This window comes from Miniopterus natalensis, chromosome 17 (genome assembly GCF_054644295.1).
Source record: "Miniopterus natalensis isolate mMinNat1 chromosome 17, mMinNat1.hap1, whole genome shotgun sequence".
NCBI classification, from domain to species: Eukaryota; Metazoa; Chordata; class Mammalia; order Chiroptera; family Miniopteridae; genus Miniopterus; species Miniopterus natalensis.
Genome location: NC_142097.1, coordinates 22,816,948 through 22,842,438, shown reverse-complemented (window position 1 = coordinate 22,842,438; position 25,491 = coordinate 22,816,948). Strand labels below are relative to the sequence as shown.

At 50.0% G+C, this 25,491-nt stretch overlaps 3 protein-coding genes across 3 annotated transcripts; 2 read left to right on the top strand and 1 right to left on the bottom strand.

The window, feature by feature from the left end:
• Positions 1-316: 316 nt before the first annotated feature.
• Positions 317-15,584, top strand: WNK4 (WNK lysine deficient protein kinase 4). Its single transcript, XM_087826096.1, has 18 exons — positions 317-931; positions 2,261-2,433; positions 3,394-3,614; positions 3,902-4,059; positions 4,542-4,630; positions 4,716-4,932; positions 6,718-6,982; positions 7,197-7,318; positions 7,546-7,604; positions 7,706-7,823; positions 8,099-8,215; positions 12,480-12,617; positions 13,152-13,206; positions 13,312-13,913; positions 13,993-14,053; positions 14,155-14,563; positions 14,643-14,842; positions 15,214-15,584. The coding sequence occupies exons 1-18, from the start codon at positions 317-319 to the stop codon at positions 15,330-15,332; spliced, it is 3,738 nt and encodes a 1,245-aa protein (XP_087682222.1). The 3' UTR covers positions 15,333-15,584.
• A 710-nt stretch (positions 15,585-16,294) lies between these two features.
• Positions 16,295-17,216, bottom strand: COA3 (cytochrome c oxidase assembly factor 3). Its single transcript, XM_016202162.2, has 2 exons — positions 16,991-17,216; positions 16,295-16,665 (listed from the first exon to the last, which is right to left on the bottom strand). The coding sequence occupies exons 1-2, from the start codon at positions 17,202-17,204 to the stop codon at positions 16,559-16,561; spliced, it is 321 nt and encodes a 106-aa protein (XP_016057648.1). The 5' UTR covers positions 17,205-17,216; the 3' UTR covers positions 16,295-16,558.
• A 374-nt stretch (positions 17,217-17,590) lies between these two features.
• CNTD1 (cyclin N-terminal domain containing 1) lies at positions 17,591-25,012 on the top strand. Its single transcript, XM_087826095.1, has 7 exons — positions 17,591-17,759; positions 20,905-20,980; positions 21,236-21,404; positions 22,401-22,563; positions 23,247-23,391; positions 24,018-24,114; positions 24,765-25,012. Exons 1-7 carry the CDS (start codon positions 17,591-17,593, stop codon positions 24,933-24,935), a joined length of 990 nt encoding a protein of 329 aa, XP_087682221.1. The 3' UTR covers positions 24,936-25,012.
• The last annotated feature ends 479 nt before the right edge of the window (positions 25,013-25,491 follow it).

The following is a 25,491-nucleotide window of genomic DNA, read 5'->3' as shown; positions in this document are numbered from 1 at the left end:
TGGCCTCGCACCCGGCACTTAGGAATGAGACTGAAGGCGGGGAAGCGGGGAGGCGGGGGAGGAGAGGGGTATCGGCCGGGGGCGGGGCGAGGGGTGAGGTGAAGGGCTGTGCACCAGAATCCGCACCGCTGGCTGCTTGGAGGGGGCGGCCCTGGGGGGTGGGGGCGGGGCTGGGGGCGGGGCTCTGGGGCGGGCGAGCCGGGGGCTAGGGCCCCAGTAGCTCTGCCTGAGTGCTGCGCACCCGACCAGTCCGCCTGTCCGGCTGCCTCCTCTCCAGTCGCCCGGCTTACTGCCCTGCGGAGCCCGGCCCTTCTTCATGCTGGCACCCCCAGCCCCAGACACCGCGGGCCCCATGTCCCAGGCGGAGGCCGACCTGGCCTTGCGGCCTGCGCCCCCTCTCGCTGCCACGGGGCCGCCCCGCCTCGGGCCCCTTCCTCGCCGGGCGCGCCGCTTCTCCGGGAAAGCTGAGCCCCGGCCGCGTTCTTCCCGTCTCAGCCGCCGAAGCTCAGTCGACTTGGGGCTGCTGAGCTCTTGGTGCCAGGCAACCTCACCGGTTCCGGAGCCCCCCAATCCTCCGGACTGTGCTGGTCCCGACCCCGCAAGGAGCCCACTGCCTAGCTCCGAAGAGCCCGCCGAGGGCACGTGGACTGGGGGGGCCCAGGTGAAGGCTGCGGACTCTGCGCGTCCGGAGCTCGCGTGCTCCGCAGGAAGCCTGGGATCCCGGGAACCGCCAAGGGTCCCCGAAGCTGCGGCCCAGGAGCGGCGGCGGGAGCAGGAGGAAAAGGAGGACTCGGAGACCCAGGCTGTGGCAACGTCCCCGGACGGCCGCTACCTCAAGTTTGACATTGAGATTGGACGTGGCTCGTTCAAGACGGTGTATCGAGGGCTAGACACCGACACCACGGTGGAGGTGGCCTGGTGTGAGCTGCAGGTGCGGCTGGGTGGCACCTCGGGATGGGACCTTCTGGAGGTCTTGGGATGGGAGACCCAGGGGACAGCAACAAAGGAGGGATGTATTTTTCCAGTCAAACGTCCAGACACTCCTGCCGCCACTTGTTCTGATGACCCATGGATCTGGCTGATTCTGGGCTGCAGAGAGAGAAACTGAGGCAGGTGGTATAGGGTTTGGACATTGTCCGCTTTAAAGTCCCCGTACTCGACCCGGAGAGGTGGAAAGTGGGATGGTAAACTGGATAATGGGCCATTTCAGGTTTGAGAAGGTGGCTGGCTGGCTATCCTGCAATGGTCCGCCCCTTCCCCTAAGTCTCCAGACTCAGCGAGACCCTGGTCTCCCTGTTCCCTAAACCTAGATCTTCACTGGAGTTTGGGATGATGGAGGCCAGGAGCTGGGGCAGGGTCCTCTCCACTTCCAGAAGATTTCAGCTCTTGTGGCAGGATGGGGCCCTCGCAGGCCCCTTCTGGAGCAGTCAGACTTCTGGACTTCTCCACAGTTGGGGGAGGGGGAGACAAGGAGTTCTGGCCCTGGCCCAAATCCAGCCCTACTCATCCCACTGCCTGCCTGGGCTCTCCCTTCCCAGACCCAAAGGTGCTGAGCCCCGTGGGCTTTAAGTTTTTGCCAGCAGCCGCAGATTCAGACTGGGGGACAGAGCCTGAGGGAAGGGTCCTTTCCGGAGCCCTGGCACTGGGCTTGCCCCTTGCTCTGCCACTGCCGCGCCCCAGGCTCCAGGCCAGGCTAGTAGAGGCGGCCAAACTGGGGTGGGGTGGGGTGGGGGTGAGGGAGGGAGATGAGACCGGAGCGGGACAGCCAGGGGGTGGTCTCCTGGAACCTGGTCCTTGATCCTTGCTTTTGCTGCACTTCCTTCTGTCTGGTTTTAGCAGTTCTCCATTTCTGGAGCTAACCCCCTTGGCGGCCCCAGGTTTCTACCCGCCGTCTGCCCGCCCGCTGCCGTCCCCCGGGCGCCCCCTCCCGCCCCAGGGCCTGCCCGGGCGGCCACAAAGGCGCTATTGAGCTCAGGGCTCCTGGACCCGACTGCATAAAGTCGCTGTGTCCAGCAGGGGGTCCAGGGGGCGGTCCCAGGCCCAGGATGGGCGTGTCCTTGGAGCAGCTTGAGGGGGCGGACCTGGAATTAGGGGTCCATAGCCGGTTAGGCCAACGATCCTACCGACCGACCCAGCCCCATCCCACGGCTTCAACCTTCACCTTTCGCGCCCCAGCCCCGCCCCCTGTGCCCCACCTTAACCCCTCACCATGGGGGCCCTGGGACAGATTTGACCTTGACCCCCATCCCCCACCCCACAGACTCGGAAACTGTCTCGAGCAGAGCGGCAGCGATTCTCAGAGGAAGTGGAGATGCTCAAGGGGCTGCAGCACCCCAACATCGTACGCTTCTATGACTCGTGGAAGTCAGTGCTGAGGGGCCAGGTTTGCATCGTGCTGGTCACTGAACTCATGACCTCGGGCACACTCAAGACGTGAGCTCCTTCGCCTGGTGGTGGTGGTGGTGGTTGGTGGGAGGTCCCATTGCTTCTGGAACTTCTCCCAGGCTCCTCAGACTCTACATCCAGGTCCAGCACCAGGCTCACTCTCTCTCACCCACCCCTCCTATGTCCCTGACTTGGTGAATTGCAAGGTCCACCCAGCACTACAGCCAAAACTTCGGTGTCTCCCCAGATGCCTCCTCTCCGTCTACTCTGTGCATCTCCTTTCCCCCTTCAGTCTGTCTTCAGGTCCTTCCTCCTATCTCCCCACTTGGTTTTCACTGCCCCATCTACACCCCCACCTCATTGCCACCTACCTTACTGGTCTGGTCTCTAAGGGCCTTCCCCCACTCTGTCCCTCTCCTGTCCAAGCTATCCTTTCTTCCTGCATTCTGGGGTTATGTCTCCGTTGCAAGTTTGACCTTCTCACTCCCATTCTTAAAAACCCTTCAAGGTCTCCCATGCCCTCAGGATAAAGTCCACACTTCCTAAACAGCTTGCAGTCCTTGGGATCCAGCCTCATCTTCACCCTAAATTTCAGATAAACCAAATTCTCAGCACCTCTTCCCACCCTGCTTGGTGGCTTGCTGTCTCTGTGCCTTTGAGCACAATGTCCCCTCTGCCTGGAAAGTCTCCATCCCTTCCCCATTTCACCCTTGAACGCCTACTCATCCTTCAGGATGCAGCACAGTTATTTCCTCTGTGAGGCCTCCCCGGCGCCAGGGCAGTCAGGCAGCCCTTCCGGTGCTTCCACGCACCTTGGCCTACTTCCTATAATCTCACGTCTGCCTCCCACACCTCCTGACTCAGTTTCTCCCTGGATCCCCTCGCAGGCCTAGGCTAAGAGAATGCTGGTAGAAGATGCATAGGTGGTGGTGTAGATAGGGCTTAGGGGGAGCTTCCCAGTGAGGGCTTCGTCCCTCGACCACAACCCTGGCTGTGCGCTCTCCCCAGATACCTGAGGCGGTTCCGTGAGATGAAGCCCCGAGTCCTTCAGCGTTGGAGCCGTCAGATCCTTCGGGGGCTTCATTTCCTACACTCCCGAGTACCCCCTATCCTGCACCGAGATCTCAAGTGCGACAACGTTTTTATCACCGGCCCGACGGGCTCCGTCAAGATCGGGGACCTAGGCCTGGCCACGCTCAAGCGCGCCTCCTTTGCCAAGAGTGTTATTGGTGAGTCCCTCCAGGAGGGTCCTTGCCATTTTTATTTTACCTTTGCCGTATCAGAAGAGAGCCTGGGGTCCCCCTTTCCCCCAGCAGAGTCCTTTTGAGTTCTACAGAGTTAGAAAACCATGGGGAAAACGGAGAGACCTGTGGCATCTCCCCCCCACCACCGTGGTGGAGAAGGGTTGGCTGCTTGCACTCCGGAACTGGAGGGCTGCCTAGCCTACTATACCCAAGGGGAGGGGTGAGGCCAGAAAGGAGGCTCTGCAACCTGACGCTTGCTGTGAATCTTCCAGGGACCCCGGAGTTCATGGCTCCAGAAATGTACGAGGAAAAGTACGATGAGGCCGTGGACGTGTACGCGTTTGGCATGTGCATGCTGGAGATGGCTACCTCCGAGTACCCTTACTCCGAGTGCCAGAATGCCGCGCAAATCTACCGCAAGGTCACCTCGGTGAGGGGGGGGGTTGGGAATTCCAGGTCCCCTCCCATTTTCCTGTTTCAACCAGCCCGTGGTCAGTGCCCTTTCCCTTAATGAAAACAGGCTAGACACAGACACCCCGGTTCCCACTGCAGTAGCGTGGATGCACACTCGCCCCCAGGCAGTACGAGCTGTTTAGAATAATGATGTGTGTGTATCGCTCCTTAGAGTTTACAAACGATTCCACTTTCAGCCTCTCATCGGATCCTTCCAGCTGCCCCACGGGGTGAGCAGGGCAAATATTCTGCCCACTGTTTTCCAAATGAAAAAAAACTGGCTTAAGGCAGACTTGTTTAAGGTCACATTATCGATACACGGAGGGACTGGGATTCAAAATCAGATCCCCCGGTAGCAGTCACGGTGCTTTCGCGACTGCGAGCGTTGCGCCTCAGGCGCGTGTCTAGCCTAGAACCGGGGGCGCAGAGAGCCCGAGGCTAAAGAAACCCCTTCCCCAGGGCACGAAACCGAACAGCTTCTACAAGGTGAAGATGCCCGAGGTGAAGGAGATCATTGAAGGCTGCATCCGCACGGATAAGAACGAGAGGTGGGTGGAGGGGGCCGGGCCGGGGCGGGCCGCGAGGGCGGGCGGCCGCGGGGACGCGGCTCAGGGCTGCCGCGCCGCCCCCCAGGTTCACCATCCAGGACCTTCTGGCCCACGCCTTCTTCCGCGAGGAGCGCGGCGTGCACGTGGAGCTGGCGGAGGAGGACGACGGCGAGAAGCCCGACCTCAAGCTCTGGCTGCGCATGGAGGACGCGCGGCGCGGAGGGCGCCCCCGGGACAACCAGGCCATCGAGTTCCTGTTCCAGCTGGGCCGGGATGCCGCCGAGGAGGTGGCGCAGGAGATGGTGAGCCGAGGGCCCACTGCCCTGCAGTTGGGCCTGCGAGGGACGCCGGGTGGTGGCAGAGGGGCACAACCCACTCTTCTTCGCATCTCCTGCACCTTCCTTTTTAAAAAATCTTTATTGATTTCAGAGAGACGAAGGGAGAGGGAGAGAGTTGAAACAGCGATGATGAGAGTCATTGATCGGTTGCCTCCTGCACGCCCCCCACTCGGGATCGAGCCCACCCCCCATCCCCCCACCCCCATCCCCCCACCCCCATCCCCCCAACCCCCCGCCATCCCCCCCCTGCAAGTGCCCTGACCGGGAAATGAACCTCAAGCTCCTGGATCCTAGGCTGATGCTCAATCTCTGAGCCACGCCCGCCGGGGGGCGTGCACCTTCCTTCTGAACACACCCGCACGAACATCCTATGTTCAATAAGTTGGAGATTTTCGTTTCCAGAACAGACCCTGGGTCCTCCAGCCTCTCTGCTTTACTTCCTGCTGACCCGATATTTCTGGAATGCCTTTCTCTCCAATTTGTCTACCTATTTATTTCTTATTTTTTTGTCATTCCCCCCCTCCCCCAATCTCTTGGTTTTGTTTTTTTTCTTGTCTTTCTTCCCCCGTGCACAGAACCGTCAATTTCAGGAAGCCTATGTCTCTATAGAGTCAAGATTAAATGCTGGTTCTCATTTCAGCAGCTCCTCAGTTACAGGACCCACCACCGTCCATCCGTCCATCCGTCTTGTTTTCCACCAGGATACATTTCTGTCTTTCTCCTCTACTAGACTATAAACTCCTTGAGGGCAGAGATTGTGTTTTATTGATTTTTCTATCCCAGACAGTGCTTGACACGTGGTAGGAGCTCATTAATAGCCCACGTGTGTATATGTCTTAGAGCATTTTCACGTGCATTTGATCAGTTACCACCTCGACATAGAATGATTTTATCCTGATTTATTGATGAGGAAATGAAAACTCAGAGACATTGAATTTCTTGTCCAACGTGCCAAGCAAGTAAGTGGCAGAGCCGGATCTAAACTTAGGTTGTTCAGCCTTTAAGTCAGATCACCCTGCCCTACCTCCTTTACATGCCCAGCAAAGCCCGTTGCTGAAATGAATAAAGGAAACTGAAGGACTAGGAGAGGTATACATGGGAGGTAGAAGATGTAGGGGAAGACGATTGGGGAGCTGGTTTAGGAAGGCCTGAGGGGGAGGGGAGAGTATATGATTCTCAAGAGAAAAATGGAAGTTGAAAGGATGAGGGTTGTCCATATGGGTGGGTCTGGGCCAAGAACCTGAGAAAGTGTTTTGAAATGTGGCATAAGAACAGGTCTCCCTAGCACTGACTGAGAGCAAATCCTGACCCATTACTTACAGGGGTTCTTGACCTTGACATTACTGGCTTTGTTTTGGGGACTGTCCTGTGCATTGTAGGATGTTGCGATTCCCTGGCTTCTACTTACTAGATGCCAGTAGCATCTACTCCGCACCCCCCCACCCTTATGACAGCTAAAAAGTTTCCAAACATTGCCAAATGTTTCATCTTCCCCCTGCAAAATGAGAGGAACTGACTCATTGTATAACCATGAACTGGTCACTTATTTCTAAAATGGGGTTGATGAGATGACCTCAGGAGGTTATTGGGCAGACTTAACCGCGATCATGTAAGCAGTTTCCAGTTAATAGGTATAGTAGATAACCAATAAATGCTGGCTCCCTTCCATATCCTGGAGGTCCCAAGAAAGTGTTCTGACGGGTCTTTGAGGGGGATCCCGAGCTGTGTTCCTCACCCTCCCTACTCCAGGTGGCCCTGGGCTTAGTCTGCGAAGCTGATTACCAGCCCGTGGCCCGTGCAGTACGTGAACGGGTGGCCGCTATCCAACGAAAGCGGGAGAAGCTGCGCAAAGCTAGGGAGTTGGAGGCCCTCCCCCCTGAGCCAGAACCACCACCAGCAACTGTCCCCATGACTCCTGGTCTCCCCAGTTCCTTCCCCCCTGAGCCTGAGGAGCCAGAGGCAGACCAACACCAGCCGTTCCTCTTCCGCCATGCCAGCTACTCATCTACCACCTGTAAGTCACCTCTGATCTTAGGACCCAGGTCCCAGAACCCTTGGCCTCAGCCCCCCACCCAGAAGTTCAACCCAGCAGCACTGTCGCTTACCCTGCCTTCCACATCTAGCCATGAAGCTCCTGGACAACTCCAGGCCCCTCCTTGCTCAGGCATGCCCCCTCCTCTGCCACCACTCTCCTTTATTTCCCCTTTTTTGATCCCCTCCCCCACCAGCGGATTGCGAGACTGATGGCTACCTCAGCTCCTCCGGCTTCCTGGATGCCTCAGACCCTGCCCTTCAGCCCCCTAGTGGGGTGCCATCCAGCCCCGCTGAGTCCCATCTCTGCCTGCCCTCGGTGAGAGGGGGTCACTTGGGGGGCTCCCAGCCATTCCAAGCCTATGACCTATTTCCCTCCTTGTGAAATCCAACCCCATGACCTGGCCCCATGTCCCTGGAAATCTACCACTCTTGTCCTCATCTCCCTTAATTCCATCTCCCTAGTACCTCAGCATCCTTGAAACTATCTCCCTGGATCCCAACAATGATCTTGCTCTGATCTTAAGAACCCATATCCTGTTTCAGGCCTTTGCCTTATCTATTCCCCGTTCTGGCCCTGGCAGTGACTTTTCCCCTGGAGACAGGTAAGTTCTGGTACGAGTTGGGGTGCTAGGGTGAGACATTTGGAGCTCTGGGGATCCAGGGTCCACTCTGACACTCCGTCTATCTCCTTTCCCTTTTGTAGCTACGCCTCAGATGCAGCATCAGGCCTTAGCGACGTGGGTGAAGGGATGGGACGGATGAGGAGACCCCTAGGGAGAAATCTCCGGCGCAGACCCAGATCCCGGCTTCGAGTCACTAGTGTAAGGAAGGCACAGGATGTGGGGAACAACCTTCAGGGCCAGGAGGGAACTGTCAGAAGGATGGGGGAGGTCAGCCAGAAAAAGTGTGTGTGACTGGTAGCAGCGGTGTGTGACTGGCACTCAAGTGGCAGCCGGTTTTTAATACCAGACTTTGGGAGCAGGGTCTGCTTCTCTTCGGTTCTAATCTGGCCACATCACATGGTTGGAGTGGGGTGGGGACATGTGATGAGGACAGAAGGCTTGACCTCCTCCCTCTGCTGAATTTAAATCTGAAGGTCTCAGACCAGAATGACAGAGTGGTTGAGTGCCAGCTACAGACGCACAACAGCAAGATGGTGACCTTCCGATTTGATCTGGATGGGGACAGCCCAGAAGAGATTGCAGCTGCCATGGTGAGGAGGAGCAAGATGACTGAGTCTTTGGGTCTGGGACAACGGTCTCCCTCCTGATGTTCCCTGGTGCTGAATTCCCCTCCCCCCCCATCCAACAGCAAGGGTTTTTAAAGCACTTAGCGCAGTGTCACTGAAGACATCTCTGCCCTTGTTTTGGGGGAGATTTTTTTATCCAGTGAGATTTGGATCCTCAGCTGGAGTAATTTGAGACTAACAGTATATACAAGAGCTACAGTGAAGTACATGCTAGACATGTGATACTCTGGCTATAAGTAAGGGATGGGCTGGGGGCAGGAGGGGGGAGAAGTAGGACTTATGCAAGTTCTGACAGATGGGTAAGAATGGCAGTGGAAGGTGGGAGGGCATGTCTAGTGGGGGTACAACATAAGCAAAGGCATAGAAGTAGATAGTGACTTGGAATATGGCATCGGGAGGGCTTCATGAGGAGACCACTAGAATTAAGGGTTCCAGGAGGAGCCCTTCTGGAAGTGAGGTTGGGCATGTAGAGTGGGCATGGATTATAGATGGTCTTAAGAGTTAGGGAGAGTGTAACATGGTGAGAATAGGTTTTAAGAAGACCAGTCTGCCATGGGATGTGGGAGCTGGTTGGGGGTAGGGAATCCAGTTGGCAGGTGGGTACAGGAGCTAGGTGTGGACGGGAAAGAATAGATTATATGGGAGGGAGGAGAGGGTTTCGGGAAAATACTCTGTAATACAGTAATTTATTGACATAGTACAATACACACAGTAGATGCTCAATAAATATTTGCTGAGTTAATATGATAGGGCGTTAGGGAGAGAGGATATTCAAGGGTGACTTGTAGCTTGGAAATATTGGGAGTAGACCATCAAAGGAGAGGGGAAGCTGGAAATGAAAGTGGGCTTTTTTTTTAGGGATCATGAGCTTGAATGATGGACAGGAAAGATAAGATTCTCCCTAGAAGCAGGATATGGGTCAGGTAGGGCTAGAGAGAGAGGTGGGTTTAGGAGTCATCAACATAGAATTGAGAGTGAAGGGAGATGGACCTGCAAACCCAGAGGCATAGAAGGCCTGAGTGTGTGTCTCTGTGGATACTGCCAGTTCTAGAATGGGAGGGGGGATAGGTTATCAAAGGACACAGAGATGGAGCCTGAGAGGTAAGAGAAGCCCCGAAAGATGTTAGTAAAAACTGAGCGAGGAGAGAGTTTCAAGTAGGTAGCATGGGGGAAGCCGAAGGCAAGATCACACTGGTATTTGTCAGGAGAAGGGCTTTGTGGGAGACCAGTTTCAGTGGAGTGAGGGTGGTGGGTGTCAGCCTCTGGGGTGAAGGAGGAAAGGGAATGGGAGAAACATCAGGCTTGAGGCACTCTCTCCTGAAAAGCTTCTCTTCTATCATATCATTCACCTTGTGTCCAGGACAAAGACAAAATATCACTTGGCATGCAAGCTTATCACCTTCCATCAAGCTACTTGACTCTTCCAGAATCTTTCCTTCAGTCACCTGGTTTCTAAATGGTCCTCTGAAGAGGCTGGGTGCTTTCCTGCTTCTGCTTCCATCTGCTCAGGGGGTCTCTCATCTCCTGCCTGAGAAACTTCTCTACTGGACTTTCAAGCCCACTCAGATCCCACACTGCCAGAGACCCCGCCCCCTGAACCCAGGATCCGTTGCCCTCTTTTCTCTCCTTACCAGTCCACCCTTTACTTCTCTGCAGCAGAATTCTCCTGACACTTAAACCTGATCTTGTTGCTTTTGCTCCAAAATCTTTAGTGGCTATTTGTGGTTACAGAGTAAGGTCCAAATTCTGGAACATGGTCTTTAAAATTCACAAAACTTTCAGCTCTCCTTTTGTGAATGTGTCATACCTTTTCATGCCTCAGAGCTATTACTCATGATGTTTTCTCTGCCTACACTGCCCCCTCTCCCTGATGAACAGCGTGGAACAAAGGAAAGGGTAGGCTTTTACATAAGACCTGAGTTCAAATTTCAGCTCTGTTATTTATTAATTCAGTAAACTTGGGCAAGTTTCTTAACCTCTGTGAACCTCAGTTGCTCATCAATAAGATGTAGGTGATAGTACCTATTTTGCAAAGATGTTCTGATATAATTTATGAGATGTGATATAATAGATATGAGAAGGGAAATCACATGATACAATGTATGAGAAGTGTCCGCACATGGTAGGTTCTCAGTAAAGGGTTGTTTTTCTTTTTTCTCTCTTTTCTTTTCTTTTCTTTTTTCTTTTCTTTTCTTTTCTTTTCTTTTCTTTTCTTTTCTTTTCTTTTCTTTTCTTTTCTTTTCTTTTCTTTTCTTTTCTTTTCTTTTCTTCTTTTCTTTTCTTTTCTTTTCTTTTCTTTTCTTTTCTTTCTTTTCTTTTCTTTTCTCTTTTCTTTTCTTTTCTTTTTTTCTTTTCTCTTTCCTTTTCTTTTCTTCTTTTCTTTCCTTTTCCCTTTTCTTTTCTTTTCTTTTCTTTTCTTTTCTTTTCTTTTCTTTTCTTTTCTTTTCTTTCCTCTTCTCTTCTTTTCTCTTTTCTTTTCCTTTTCTTCTTTCTTTTTTTCTTTCTTTTAAATATGTCTTTATTGATTTCAGAGAGAGGAAGGGAAAGGGAGAGAGAGAGAGAGAGAAACATCAATGATGAGAGAGTCATTGATCAGTTGCCTCTTGCAAATCCCCTACTGGGGATCCAGCCTGCAACCCGGGCATGTGGCCTGGCCAGAAATCAAACTGGGATCTCCTGGATCATAGGTTGATGCTCAACCACTGAGCTACACCGGCCAGGCAAGGGTTGTTTTTCTTACTCATCCTTCAAGGTTCAGCTCTGATACCATCCCACTTCCCCCATCTCCCCTACCTCCCACCCCCAAGGTAGTATGACCTGCTATCTCTTTGGAATAGCATTTTTTAAAACTACCGTTTAAAAATTATGGTTAAGCCTGGCCATGCGTGGCTCAGCGGTTGAGCACTGACCTAGGATCCAGGAGATCGGGGTTCGATTGCCGGTCAGGGCACATGCCCGGGTTGCGGGCTAGGCAGCCGATCATGACTCTCTCATCATTGACGTTTCTCCCTCTCTCTCTCCCCCTCCTTTCCTCTCTCTGAAATCAATAAAGATATGTTTTAAAATATATATAAATATAAATAAAAATTATGGTTAAAAAACACACATAACAGCCTGACAGGTGTGGCTCAGTGGCTGATTGTCGACCCAGGCACTGAGAGGTCACTGGTTCGACTCCTGGTCAGGACACATGCACAGGTTGCAAGCTCGATCCCAGCAGGGGGTGTGCAGGAGGCAGCCAATTGATATTTCTCTCTCATGATGTTTCTCTCTCTCTCTCCCTCCTTCCTCTCGCTCTCAAATCAATAAAAAATACATTAAAAAAATAACCCCCCCATAACATAAAATTTGCCCTTTTAACCCTTTTTAATTATACAATTCATGATTGTTAAGTATATTCACAGTTGGGAAACAGATCTCCAGAACTTTATCATTTTGCAGATCTGAAACTCTATACCCATTAAACAACAACTCTCTTTCCCCCCGCCTGGAATAGCATTTTTATCTATCCCTCGATCATAAATGCCTTACCTACGATGGGCTGACTCTGTATATGTGTCTCTTCCACTAGATTTTGGGCTTCCTCAGGACCAGGACTTTGTTTTATGCTCCCCTGTATTCCTGACAGTACCTAGCACATAGTATGTACTCAATAAGTGTTTGTGGAATTGAATGTCATGTTTACCATTTGTTGCCTTATTTTTATTGTGTGTGTGTGTGTGTGTGTGTGTGTGTGTGTGTGTGTGTGTGTACCCGCATGCACACCTTTGTGGTATATTTCATAAGCCCTATGAGAGTAGGAATTGTGTCCAAAAGCATGTGAAGCAACAGTGAAAAGAACTCAGGCTTTGGCTTTAGACAGATCTGGGTGCAAATCCTGTGATCTTGAGCATACTGAACTTAATCTCTTTGAGCATTTGTTATCTTAACTCCGTAATGGGGGTGTTAACAAAGACCCCAGAAAGCTGCTGTTAGTGTTAAATGTGATATGTGAAGCCTCTGGTATATATATGCATCCTATGAATGTCAGCTACTTTCCTCTTAAGCTGTAGAGGAAAGTAGCTAACACCACACAGTGCTTGACACAGTAGATGTTTATTAAAGACTTGTTTTAGGTTGGTGGTTGGCAGAAGCGGTAGGGTGAAAGACTGGCTTTTAAAGATCAGAGCAGGGGGAGCGAGATGAGTGGGATAACAACGCTCCCTCCCTTGCTGCTGACCTTTGCCAGGTGTATAATGAGTTCATCCTGCCTTCGGAGCGAGCTGGATTCCTGAGCCGGATTCGGGAGATTATCCAGCGAGTGGAAACCCTGCTAAAGAGAGATACTGGCCCTGGGGAGGCTGCTGAAGACCCCCTGGGCCCTCAGGTCAGACCCTTTGGCCACCTCCAGGGGGAAACGGACTCCGCTCCAGGCTACGCTACCCTCTGCCTCACTAGTCGCCTTGGATCTAACTCCTCTTCATCTCTGGAAACCTAAAACAGTGGCTCTGAGCCTCTGGTGAAAGCCATGGACCCTTGTCCTAGAAAACTGTGTTCAATACATACTTTTCTTTTAACTCATTATTTTGAAGTAATTTCAGACTTACCGAAAGGAGTTGCAAGAATTGTAGAAAGAATTCCTAGATACTCTTAGCCTAGGTTTGCCAATTGTTTTGCCACACTAGCTTTCTCTTTTCCCCTCTCTATATGTGTGTGCACATATTTTTTTCTGAAACACTTAAGTTGCAGACATCATGCCCTTTACCTCTAAATATTTCAGCAAATACATTTTTGAATTCCCAAAGTTCATCTGTGGACTCCAAGAGGTCCACGAGTCCTAGCTTGAGAGCCTCAGTCTGAACCCTTCCTTCTAAGACTAGGTTCTTTCCCACTGTGACGGTGGCCCCCTTCTCTCCCTCAGGAGGAGCCAGCACCATTGCCTGTCCCCTCAGGCTCCCTCCCCAACCCATCCAGCGGTATGTACTGAGTTCTGTCCCTACTCTCTGCAGCCCTTGGGTTGCCCCAGGGAAAGGTGCAGGGAGCAGAGGATTGGAATCTCAACACACCCTCCTCCCCAGCAGAGCTCCAGAGCAGTACCTCCTTGGAGCATAGCAGCTGGGCAGCCTTCTCCACCTCCCCATCTTCTTCTGGAACCCCCTTGTCTCCCGGAAACCCATTTTCTCCTGGAAGCCCTGTTTTCCCAATTCCTGTCTTCCCCATCACTTCTCCCCCATATCATCCCAGCCCCTCTCCATTTTCTCCAATTTCTTCCCAGGTCTCAAATCTCTCTCTACACCCTCCGAGCTCTCCACTTCCATTCTCCCCCAATGTTTCCCAGTTTCCATTCCCACCCTCTCAGTTTCCACAGAGTTCTCTCCTCTCCAGTTCTCCACCTACCTTCTCTCCCAGTTGTTCCCAGGTCCCTCTTATGCCTCATTCCTTTCCTCCATGCTCCTCTTCTCCCGTCCCCTCCACCACAGCAGCCCCTCTCCTCTCTCTGGCTAGTGCCTTCTCACTGGCTGTGATGACTGTGGCCCAGTCCCTGCTGTCTCCCTCACCTGGGCTCCTTTCCCAGTCTCCTCCAGCCCCTCCTGGTCCCTTACCAAGCCTGCCCCCTCCCTCTCCCCTTGCTCCTTGTGGCCAGGAAAAGCCTTCACCTTTGACAGCTGAGTTGGAGAGTGAGGTGAGTAGGAAACCCAGAGAGATAATTAAGGGGGCTGCATTCTGGATAATTTCTCTCCTCATGGACCCACACTTTGTAGGCCTCCCCAAATCCTGCTCGGCCACTCCTGGGGGAAGCCAGACTGGCGCCCATCTCTGAAGGTGAGGCCTCTGACCATTGACTTTCCCATTATCCTCAATCCACTTTATATGCCACTGATTTCTCTCCCTCCTTCCATGACTCCCTCCTTGTCTCTCTGCAGAGGGAAAGCCCCAGCTTGTTGGGCGTTTCCAAGTGACTTCATCCAAGGAACCAGCTGAGCCTCTTTCCCTGCAACCAACATCCCCAACTCTCTCTGGTTCCCTGAAGCCTCCAACCCCTCAGCTGACCTCAGAAAGCTCAGACACAGAGGACAGTGCTGGAGGCGGGCCAGAGGCCAGGGAGGCTCTGGCCGAGAGTGACCGTGCAGCCGAGGGCTTGGGGGCTGGAGTTGAGGAGGAAAGGGACAGTGGGAAGGAACCCCAAGTGGAGGACAGCTCCCCACCCCTGAGCCATCCCAGCCCAGTGTGGATGAACTACACCTATAGCAGCCTGTGTCTGAGCAGTGAGGAGTCAGAGAGCAGTGGGGAGGATGAGGAATTCTGGGCTGAGCTGCAGAGTCTTCGCCAGAAGTGAGTCTGGGGAAGATGGAGGGCAAGAAGTAGACTGAAGAGTGTGTGGCTAGCCCTCATGCTCCTGCTGCATCCTCAGGCACCTGTCAGAGGTGGAGGCACTGCAAACACTGCAGAAAAAGGAAATTGAGGACTTGTACAGCAGGCTTGGGAAGCAGCCCCCACCGGGTATCGTGGCCCCCGCTGCCATGCTGTCCAGCCGCCAACGCCGCCTCTCCAAGGGTAGCTTCCCTACCTCCCGACGCAACAGCCTGCAGCGCTCTGAGCCCCCAGGCCCTGGTGAGACTGCAGTTGCCAGGCTCCCATCTTTCCAGTCCCCTTCCCTAGTGATGCAGCTTTCTTCCAGGCCCCGGGAGTCTGCCCTTGGTGTGGGGGGGGGCTAGCTCCTCTGTCCCCGTGGCCCCTTCCCTCACTTAGCACTCTCCCTCCCCATCCTGCACCCAGGCATCATACGAAGGAACTCCCTGAGTGGCAGCAGCACCGGCTCCCAGGAGCAGCGGGCAAGCAAGGGGGTGACATTCGCCGGGGATGTTGGCAGGATGGTGAGGGCGGGCCCAAGGGAGGGAGAGCCCACGGAATGGTAACTGGCAGCAGCTTCACTCTCCTCCCCCACCCTGAGGTTTCTTCAGTGCTTTTTCTTTTCCCTCCAGTGAATTCAGAACCGAAGCCATGTGTCTCTCCCACACCAGGACCCCCCATGGAGCTTGTGCTCTCAGAATCTACTAGTCAGCACAGCTCTGCAAGGAAGACCTCAGCATTGACCGAGTAGAAGGACAAGGGGCATGGAGTGCTGTTCCATTCTAGGGAGGAGCCAAGCATGTGCAAACTATTTGCTGTATGTAGAAGGTATAAATTCTGCAGCCTACCATCTTCATCCCTGCTACCTCCCCAGCCAAGAGTCAACCACTAAGCAATCCCACCCAAGCGCAGATGCTTCCACAGGACACACTCCCAGCTGGGCAAGTGGACAGGGTGTTCTCACATCAGAATTAGCAACAGCCAATAAAAATGCTAGAAACTCGGACTCTGAATTTGTATGTCAGGCCTTAAGAACTGGGGGCAAAGGGTTGTGAGGTAAGGGGGGGGGAAGGACTTAGAAGGGACTCTCCTCGCACAGTAGGAGGCAGGGGTAGAAGTTGCCCAGTGTTCTGATCCTGCCAGCAGTTCATAAGGAAACTGCAAGGTCAATAATCCACCTCACCATCTAGATCCCACCTTAGGCTTACACAGGCAGGCCCCAATGGAGGTTTAAAAAAATGAAAGCTACTTCTCCCTCATCATTCATCTACCTTTCTCTCTAGGGGTGGGAAAAGGCAGTAAAGTTGGAGTATGTTGTTTTTGAGGGTAGAGGACAGAGAGTGACCTTTCTTCCCCCAAGATGAGGTTCAGTCTCAAACAGCCCAGTGACCCACCATGAGCTCTCCCTTAAATCAGGTGGAAAGATCTCACGGAAAAAGTAATTCTAGTTAAACATTTACAGCTCCCTGGGGCAATGCCATTGTGCTGCAGCTACTGCCTGTGGAGCTTTCCAGCATGAAGTGTCAGCCCCAACACACTCACCTGACTCCATGAGAGATGACTCAGTTTATTATTCTCAACCTGACCCCATCCTTTCTATAGGCTCTAACACTGCACAGAGTTGCCACACCCACTCCCATAACAGCCCACCTCTTGTCCCCCTTCCTCCCAGCCCCTGGGAAGTGAAGGGAATAAACCACAAAGTCCAAAAGCTTGGGAAAAACCAAGATTGTATACCTTTAAAAAAAACAACAAACTACAAGAAGGGGTCAGCTGCTGCACACAGTGGGTGTGAGGTGGGCAATGTTCCTTGATGGCCAAATGCATAAATCTCTGGCTGCCTGGGCTCCATCATCGCCCAAGGTTAGTTAGGTGGCCAGCAATGCTGTGAGCAGGCTTAAACTTCTACAGTCACGGGGCATCATCCTCATGCGAAGGGGCTCCAGCAGGTTAGAGGTCATGCAGTGCCCATCTGGATCAGTGTCCTGATGCCCTTGCCGCAGCTCGGGCTCGAGCAGCTTTGGCCTCATCTTCCAGCTCATCTAGGAAACGCTCCTGGGACACCGAGTAGAAAGTGTAACCGTCTGGGGATGTGGGTTAGGGAAACCACTTGGAATATGCACATTCCCTTTCCCTGGACTTGTTTCCACCACACTTGTTAATCTCTCATCCTCCCAAATCAGTGATTTGATCTGCCCTCTGTTCTTCCGAGCCCTGACCCCAACTCCGTTATTATTAATTATATTAAAAGAGCAACTCAGATTGATAGAGTAAGGTACATTAAACGCTTAGCTCAGCTTTACTTTCACAGCTCAGGCTTTCTACCCCCACACTGCCCTCCTACACGTCTCTAATCCCTTTCTCATGCCCCATATGCGGTCTCCCTCAGTCTACAGTCCGGATGGATACAGATAGCTAACACCACAGCCCCGATGCCCAGGCCGGTCACGATGTTCCGGGTCCGCCGCTGTGGCAGCGTCTTCTGCCACTGGGCGAGCTGCACCTGCTGCATGAATTGCAGCTGCGCAGGAGTCAGTTTCTCCCGAGTCGGATCGATGCGCTGCGCGAGAGGGGCCTTTCCACTCTTAGCATCAAGAGGGTCACCAGCTCCCGGCGCCGCCATATTGCCGCCCCACCCGTCTCCGTCCGCGGGCGCGGAGTTTGCTGGGAATAGCAGTCCTTGGCCGCCGCAGGGGACGCTGGGAGCTGTAGTTCCGCGTTCTCTTGGACCGTCTGAGTGTGGCTGTTGGCCTTAGGGGAAGTGCGGGGGAGATGGGAAACGGCCGTGGTTTCTGATTGGCTGAGGGGTCCGCGACCGTTGTGGCGGGAAAAGGCTGTGCAGGGCTGGAGGTTGTGGTGGGGATTGAGTTTTCCTCAGACTTGAAGCGAGGGCTAGCACACAGGAGGGAAGAAGGAATCCAGAGTGTGGCAGAAGTCCTTGGAGAGAAGCTAAGGGGATCGCTTTATGGATTCAGTGAGCCGTCCGGGTGTCCAAAAAGGCTTCTGAAAATGAACAGACCCGCGAGGCCGAGATTGGCCTCTTTCAGCGAATTTCAGTTTGGAGCTGTTGCCACAGAGACGATCGAAGACGCTCTGCTCCACTTGGCCCAGCAGAATGAGCGAGCAGTGCAGGAGTCTGCCGGCTGGATGGGCAGCTTCCGGGAGACCCGGATCGTGGGTGCGGACGCGGGGCCGGGGAGCCGGGGGTAGGGGAGACCCGAGCGTCTGTCTTTGAGGCACCGATGTTGAGATTGTTTATTAATTCAAAAAAGCTACTGTATTTCAGGTGCTGGGGAAATAGTGATGAACAAGACACAGCAGCACCTTGCCCTTGATTTCCGCATCTATAGAGTATTTATTATCGGGCTGCCTGGGATAGAAAGATGAAATAGAGACCTAGTTCCGGCTTTCCAGCCATGTATATAACCCTTGGAAAATATTAGGGCAAATCTGCAAATGCTTAGGTACAAGTACGGTTAGATAAGTGATATACTAGATAAAACCAGCTTTTATGGGGATTGAAAGGAGTGATGGGGTGAGGTGGGGGTAGGAAGAATTAAAGAAAGGAGTCCTCCAGGCATCGTGGCATTTGAAGTAGGCCTTGAAGGAAAGACGACATTGCGGTTGGTAAAGATCATAAAGGAGGTCAGTGTTTTTAACTGAGTTAAAGCTATGGAAATAGGAACGCGTAGGGTAAGTGTGAGGACAGTGTAGTCCAGGTTGGCCAGAGCATGTGAAAAAGTAGTTGAAATCGAAATCAGAAAGGTAGTTTGGAGACATTCCATGTGGAACTTTGAATGCCAAGCAGAGGAGTTTATACTTGGCTTAGGAGGAAAACAAGAAGGCATTGAAGGTTTTTCAATATGGGTGTGACATGACTGTAACCTTTGCCTTAAAAAAAATATTTTGGCTGTGATGTAAAAGATGGAGTAGAGTCTGTGCTGGTAGTTTAGGTATTAGGGCCAAGGGAATGTCAAGGGAGGGTGGATTAAAAACATTTCAGAGATAAAATACAGGGTTTCTCAATAAATGAACTTAAGAAGCGAAGAAGGCAAAGGTGACGGTGCCAAAGAGTTGAGCCAAGAAGACTGGGTATACTGGTGCCATTAAGGGAAACACACACATACATTAAAAAAACAAAAAAAAAACAGGAAGTGTGATTTTTTTTTTTTTTTAATCCTCACCCAAGGATATTTTTTCCATTGCTTTTCAGAGAGAGTGGGAGGGAGAGAGAGAGAAACATGGATGTGAGAGAGATGCCTTGATTGGTTGCCCCTCCCCCCCGCCCCGCAACCAGGGCCAGGGATTGAGCCTGCAACTGAGGTGCATGCCCTTGCCCAGAATTGAACCCAGTACCCTTCAGTCTGCAGGCTGATGCTCTAACCACTGAACCAAACTGACTAGGGTGGAAGTGTGATTTTTGTTTGGGAAAGATAATCACTTTGTTTTTGAATCTACTGAGTTTCAGGTGCTTGTAAAACACTTAGAGGAAGGTTTCTAGCAGGCTGTTTAAAAAGCCAGAAGAGAGGTCAAAACTAGAGATAAAGGTTTGGGAATTATCTCTATAATGATACCGCAGAGGCAGAGGATGAGCTACTAGAGAGAAAAGAGAAGGTCAAGGACAGTTCCTCTGGAAACATTTTGTGTTCAGGAGATTGGAGTAGGAAGAAAAGTCATGAAGAAAATAAGAGGAGTGGTTTGGGAGATACCAACAGAACCAAGAGATCTTTGGAAGTAAGAGGAGAGTTTCAAGAAGGATGACAGTTTCAGATGCTTCAGGGATATGAACAACAGGAATGAAGATGGCAAACGGGCCATGACATTTAACAATTTGGACATATTTGCTGGTCTTTGAGACAATCATTTCAGCAAGTTAGGAAAAGTAGAAGCCAAAGTGTGTAACATTTAGAAAGTGAATGATGAAGTGGAAGCAGCAGATGCAAACGAGGCTTTCAAGAAATTAGATAAAGCCCTAGCTTAAGAGGATAGAAGGGGAGGGTCTTTTAATTAATAGGTCTGAGTGTGTTTCTAAGTGCAGGAGGTGGAGCCAACAGCAAAGGAGAGGTGTAACCCTCATCCATTCCACCTAACCCAAGCTCAGTTTTCTTGGCAAATTAAAATGGAAAATAGAAACAATTGCCCAGATCATTCAGACCAAAACCCAAACAAAACCAAGCAACTATACACACACACAAAAGAAAACAAAGCCTAAACTCCATCAAATAAAAGGACCAGCTAACAACACACAATTATTCTAGGGTATTTTGCTTAATTGCTTAAACATTCTCTTCATTGGACACTGCTAGCAGAGCTTTGGTCTCTGTAACAATAAGGTTTTGTACATATAACTATGTGTAACGTGTCGAGCAGACTGTTAAATTATTTTGTGCTACCTTTTATCATTTTTATTCTAAGAAAGTCAGATTTTCTCTGAAGACATATGATAATTTGATTGTAATTCTTGCTGATCAGTGCTAAAAGTTCCCAGTTCTGGAGCTTTCTTTATTGAGAACTAACATTTATCCTTGCTTCCGCCCTCTAATGATATTGCAAACTAAATAAAATTCTAGCTGGGGCGGTTCTTTCAAAGAGAAACAGGCAGCCTCAGATCTTGCCAAGGTATCTTGCCCTTCCCACCTTCCCAGTGACTCCCTCACCCCCCAAATTGGGCTGTGTTCCCTGATTTGGATGATGTTTCTTTCAAACAAGTCACTCCACTGTAACAAACTTGCTCCTGGGGAGAGGCTCAGCCACCACAGATTTACCCAACAAACTGGTGGTGAAGAGATGGTGTCCAGCTGTAAGGTGAATCATGTTTGTAAAGCAATGGGGTTCTTCAGAGGGTGGTTACTAAACAAACAGTATTATAAAGAATATTGAAGCCCCAGGAGGGACCTTTCTGTTCCTGTCAACATTCCACTGCAAACAGAATATAGGGGTTAGGGTTTTTATCCATCCAAGAATCACCCTTGAAGCTGGGGGTTCCCAGCATGGTGTAGAGGCCAAGTAGACCAGCTGGTATGTTTGTGTGTAGCTGGCTAAGCCTTTTATCAGCTGAGACCCACAGGAAGGCTCCAGGGTCACTGAGGGGGCTTGGTAAGCCTTGTCTTTGGCATTCAGTCAGCCAGCCTCCTTTTCATGCCTCTGATCTTCCTATTGGCAGCAAAGGGAACTAAACTGAGCTTGGGTTGTTTCAGTCTCATCTTTCTCACCTCCTGACCCTCTTCCCTTGGCCCCATCATGGCTTTTACACAACGCCAAGAGTTCACAGAGTGGTTTTGGTTGCACCTTGTGAATTAGGCTCTTCTTTCCTGTTTTGGCAGAGTTTGTTTTTCTCCTGTCTGAACAATGGTGTCTGGAGAAATCCGTGAGCTACCAGGCTGTAGAAATCCTAGAAAGGTAAAGCCCTGAGCATAAGGCCTTTGTAGTGGTATCTCTCAGAATGGCTAATGTACCCAAATCTTAAAAAACAACAAAAAACAGTACTAGTTGTCCCTTACCATGAGACCTGGTTTTGTGCCCTCTATTGCAAATGTAAATTTCTTAGCCAGCGATAGCTATTGGAGAGGATAAGATGTAGCATAATTTGAAGCAGAAACTCCCTTTAGTTTGAGTGAGGGTGGATTGTTTACTCTCCCCTTCCTTCCTTTATAGGTTTATGGTTAAGCAGGCAGAGAATATCTGCAGGCAAGCCACAATCCAGCTACGGGATAAGACAGTGCCTCAGAATTGGAGGGCTCTGAAAGAGCAGCTTTTCAACAAGTTTATCCTGCGTCTTGTGTCATGTGTTCAGCTGGCAAGCAAACTTTCTTTCCACTACAAAGTAAGGAGCTGGGGTTGCTCATGGACACCTGAGTGTTAGAATGAAACCAGCTCATCCAAAGGTGACTGTGAGAAACCTACTCCTAGGCTAGGCGATACCACTCAAGTGGAAATTCCAGAGTGCAATTATGCTTCCTAAGCATACCTCCCAGGTGTGCTCGTGTGCGTGCGTGCACACACACACACACACACACACACACACACACACACACACACACACACACACACACACACAGAGGCAATTGCTAAATAGCCTTAAGTTCTGTTCCCAAAGTATAATTGCTGGACAGATGCCATAATTTGTACAGGTCACCTTTTCTCCCCTTGGGCTCAAGGACAGTTTACATAAAATGTCTGAATTGCCAACATACCTATCAGTATTAAAAGCAAACTATTACATTTATAAAGGACAACATTTTTTTCCATGTCACTACCCAATGCCTATATAACAAAGTATCATTCATTCAACAAATATTGGTTGTCTTCTATGGCCAGATGCTACACTAGGTGCCATGGCTGCAACAGTAAAAAGACTGTCTGTGCTGTCAAGGAACTTATCCAATGAGAGAAGACACACATGCAAATAATGTGGGAAAATGTTCTGATTAGTGTAAATACAGAGGGCTATGAATGTACCTTATCAGCCTTGGAGAGTCAAGGAAGTGTATTTAGAGAAAATGACTTCTTGAAGGGGGAGAGGGTGTGGAAGATGGGTGGGTCCTAAGGGAAGAGGGAGAAGAGTTAAGAAAAGCAGGGAGAAGGGGGAGGAAGGGGAGATGCAGACACAGGAAACAACAGCTTGTGTGGAGGCTTGGGGAGCTTGGTGGGTTTGGGAACTGCAAGCTCTATATGATAAGCATGGAGGGTAAGGGGGCATTACCAAGGGAGAAGATGGCAGGGGCTGGATTGTGATGGGCTTTGTACACTGTGCCAAGATGTATGACCTTTACTCTGACACCCTTTTCTCCCCCTCACTATTTTGTTTTTCCTTGCTCAGATAATCAGCAACATTACAGTCCTGAATTTCCTCCAGGCTCTAGGATATCTACACACTAAAGAAGAACTGCTGGAGTCAGAGCTTGATGTTTTGAAGTCCCTGAACTTCCAAATCAATCTGCCTACTCCCCTGGCATATGTGGAGATGCTCCTTGAGGTTCTAGGTACTTATATTAAGTGTGCTAGAGACTGTGGGTTGGAGTCTTCCGTAGAAGGCAGTAAGAATGTACCTAGAGTCCTGCTGGTGTGGCTCAGTTGGTTGAGCATCATCCATGCACCAAGAGGTGTCAGGTTTGATTCCGTCAGGGTGTATGCCCAGGATGCGGGCTCAGTCCCCAGTAGGGGGTGTGTAGGAGACAGCCAATGGATGTTTCTATCTGTCTCTCCCTCTCCCTTCCTTTCTAAGTAAATAAATAGAAATCAACAAAAACATATTTTTTAAAAAAGAATGTACCCTGGGGTAGTGGGCAGAACCCACCAATGAGGAACAGCAGGAAGCCTGGGCTGAGGAAAGTGCCCTCTCTGGTACTTGTCAGGGAAAGAAACAGATCTCAGCACCTGGCTTCTGTTTGAACTCACAGGGCACTCTCTTACTGCAGGATCAAAGAGTTGATTTTATAGAGAGGCATGAGATAAGAGGGGAACAGACAAATATACTCTAATTGTATATGGAGATTACCTTTCCCTTTGTCCTTTAAAATTGACCTCTAGCTGAAGAGGTTTCTTAGAGTAAAGCCAAGCAACCAGGAAGCACATTAGCAGCTCAACAGTTTTGTTACATAACCACCGTGATTATGATCAGAAAAGACCTGCATAATGCTCTTTACCATGCCCATACTCCATCTAGGATACAATGGCTGTTTGGTCCCAGCCACTCAGCTGCACGCAACCTGCCTAACCCTCCTCGATCTAGTCTATCTTCTGCACGAACCTGTATATGAGAGCCTGCTGAGGGCTTCAATTGAGAACTCCACACCCAGTCAGCTGCAAGGGTAAGGCAACTCCTTTAGCGTAGGCTCCTTCCAGAAAGAGAGTCCAGAATGTAGCATGAGAACTTGGGGAATGGAATTTACCTAGCAAGGCATCCAGTCCACAGATAACCTGCATAGGTTATCTGGTTCAAATTAACGTCTGGTATGCTGCCTGGATGCAGATGACTGAGCCCAATCAGCAAAACCCTAAATGTTTTCACTTTTAAATTTAAATGACTTCAAGTAATTATTTCCTAGTTCTTTCTTTATAGCTGTTTATAATTTGAGATTACTGGACTGCTTTTATAGTCACTTGGGGAAAAAAACCAGTCACAAGGTTGCAACTTGGACAAAAGTGTTTGATTACTGTAAAGTCAGAATGGTAAAAAGCCTCAGTTACATTTGTTAGGGAGACAGATGGAACAACAAAAGGCTTATAAACCATTCAGACAGGAGGCTCATGTTTTAATCCCAGTTGACTTGGGGGAGGCTGGGAGAGGGGTCAATTAACTATTACTTGACCATTTCCTTCCATGTCTAAAAAATCCAAGATGATCAATATAAACAATTGAAGTTCCATGACCCTAGGATTTAGAAGATCAAATTTTATTCTAGCTCCAAAATTAATAATGGTTTTAATTACTCAGGGAAAAGTTTGTTTCAGTGAAGGAAGACTTCATGCTGTTGGCAGTAGGAATCATTGCAGCAAGTGCTTTCATCCAAAACCATGCATGTTGGAGCCAGGTACGCACCACTGAACAGGACCAGTATGGTCAGAATTCATTTAATAGAAAGCATTCTTCCATTAGTTAAAGGAAAACAGAGACTATAAAAGATTAAGTGCCAAGACCCAGGATTAAAATGAATGAGCAGGATTTGGGAGAGGAAAAAGTAGGTTAGGACTGAAAAGTGTTCTCCAGTTTCCCTCTTATGAAGTTAGAAATGGAGGTCCAAGTTCATTTCACTTTATGATGATCAATAAACATATCCCAAATAGAGAAAATGTCAAGGCCCAAACATCCCTCTCACATTTCACAAAACTTATCTCCAGCCTAGTGAAATGTCTAGCAGAAACTTTCCACACAAACACCATCAGGGCAAAGGTATCCTCATGTAATCTAGCTATTGGCAAACACTGGGATCTGGATTTTATCTTCTCTGTAAATTCAGGGAAACAAAAAAAATTGTATTTGGCTTGAAAGAACAGCCCAAGCAATTAGTCTGTGCACTAAAACATGTTATGCTTTAGTAATAAAAAATTTGTCTCTATTTCTGAAGGTTGTGGGGCATTCAAAAAAAATTGTATTTGGCTTGAAAGAACAGCCCAAGCAATTAGTCTGTGCACTAAAACATGTTATGCTTTAGTAATAAAAAATTTGTCTCTATTTCTGAAGGTTGTGGGGCATTTGCAGAGCATCACTGGCATTGCCTTGGAGAGCATCGCTGCATTCTCTTATGCAATCCTGATGCACAGCGTGGGAGCCAACACTCCAGGGCGACAGCAGCCCATTCCTCCCCACCTGGTGGCCAGAGCTCTGAGGGCTGCTGCTTCCTCCAACACATGAGGCAGACAGAATCTGCCAAGTAGAAACAGCCTTCTGTCACTGCACTCATCCCTCCCTTTGTTTACTTTAATACTCAGGGTACAAAAGTTTCAAGTACCTTTTGAACCGTTTTATATTCCTACTTTATGCTTATTTTTCTGCATCAGTGAAAGAGTTAAGGTGGACAAGCATGTCCTTTTTGTCGTATCAGAATGAAAATGTAAAATGTTGGGAGAGATAGAATATTAGTGAAGTTGGTTCATTTTTGTTTAACAAGATATTTATGGCTTTTCTTTAACTGTTCATATCATTAAGAGTATCAGACATGGAGATCAGTATTAACCAAGGGTTCAAACACTGAGACCATCTGGGTCATCTTGACTGAGCAAGAAGGCAGTCTGTATTTCCCCTTAAAGTTAGTTTAACATCTCTGTTCTGTTATTGAAATCTACACAAATAGGGCTTTTTCTACAGCCGACTATTTTCACTAGTCTTTTTCGAAGGTAACACTAAGCCATCTCTAAACATGTTTCAACAGAATTTCCACATACCTGCACTTGAACTCAACTCTCCCAGA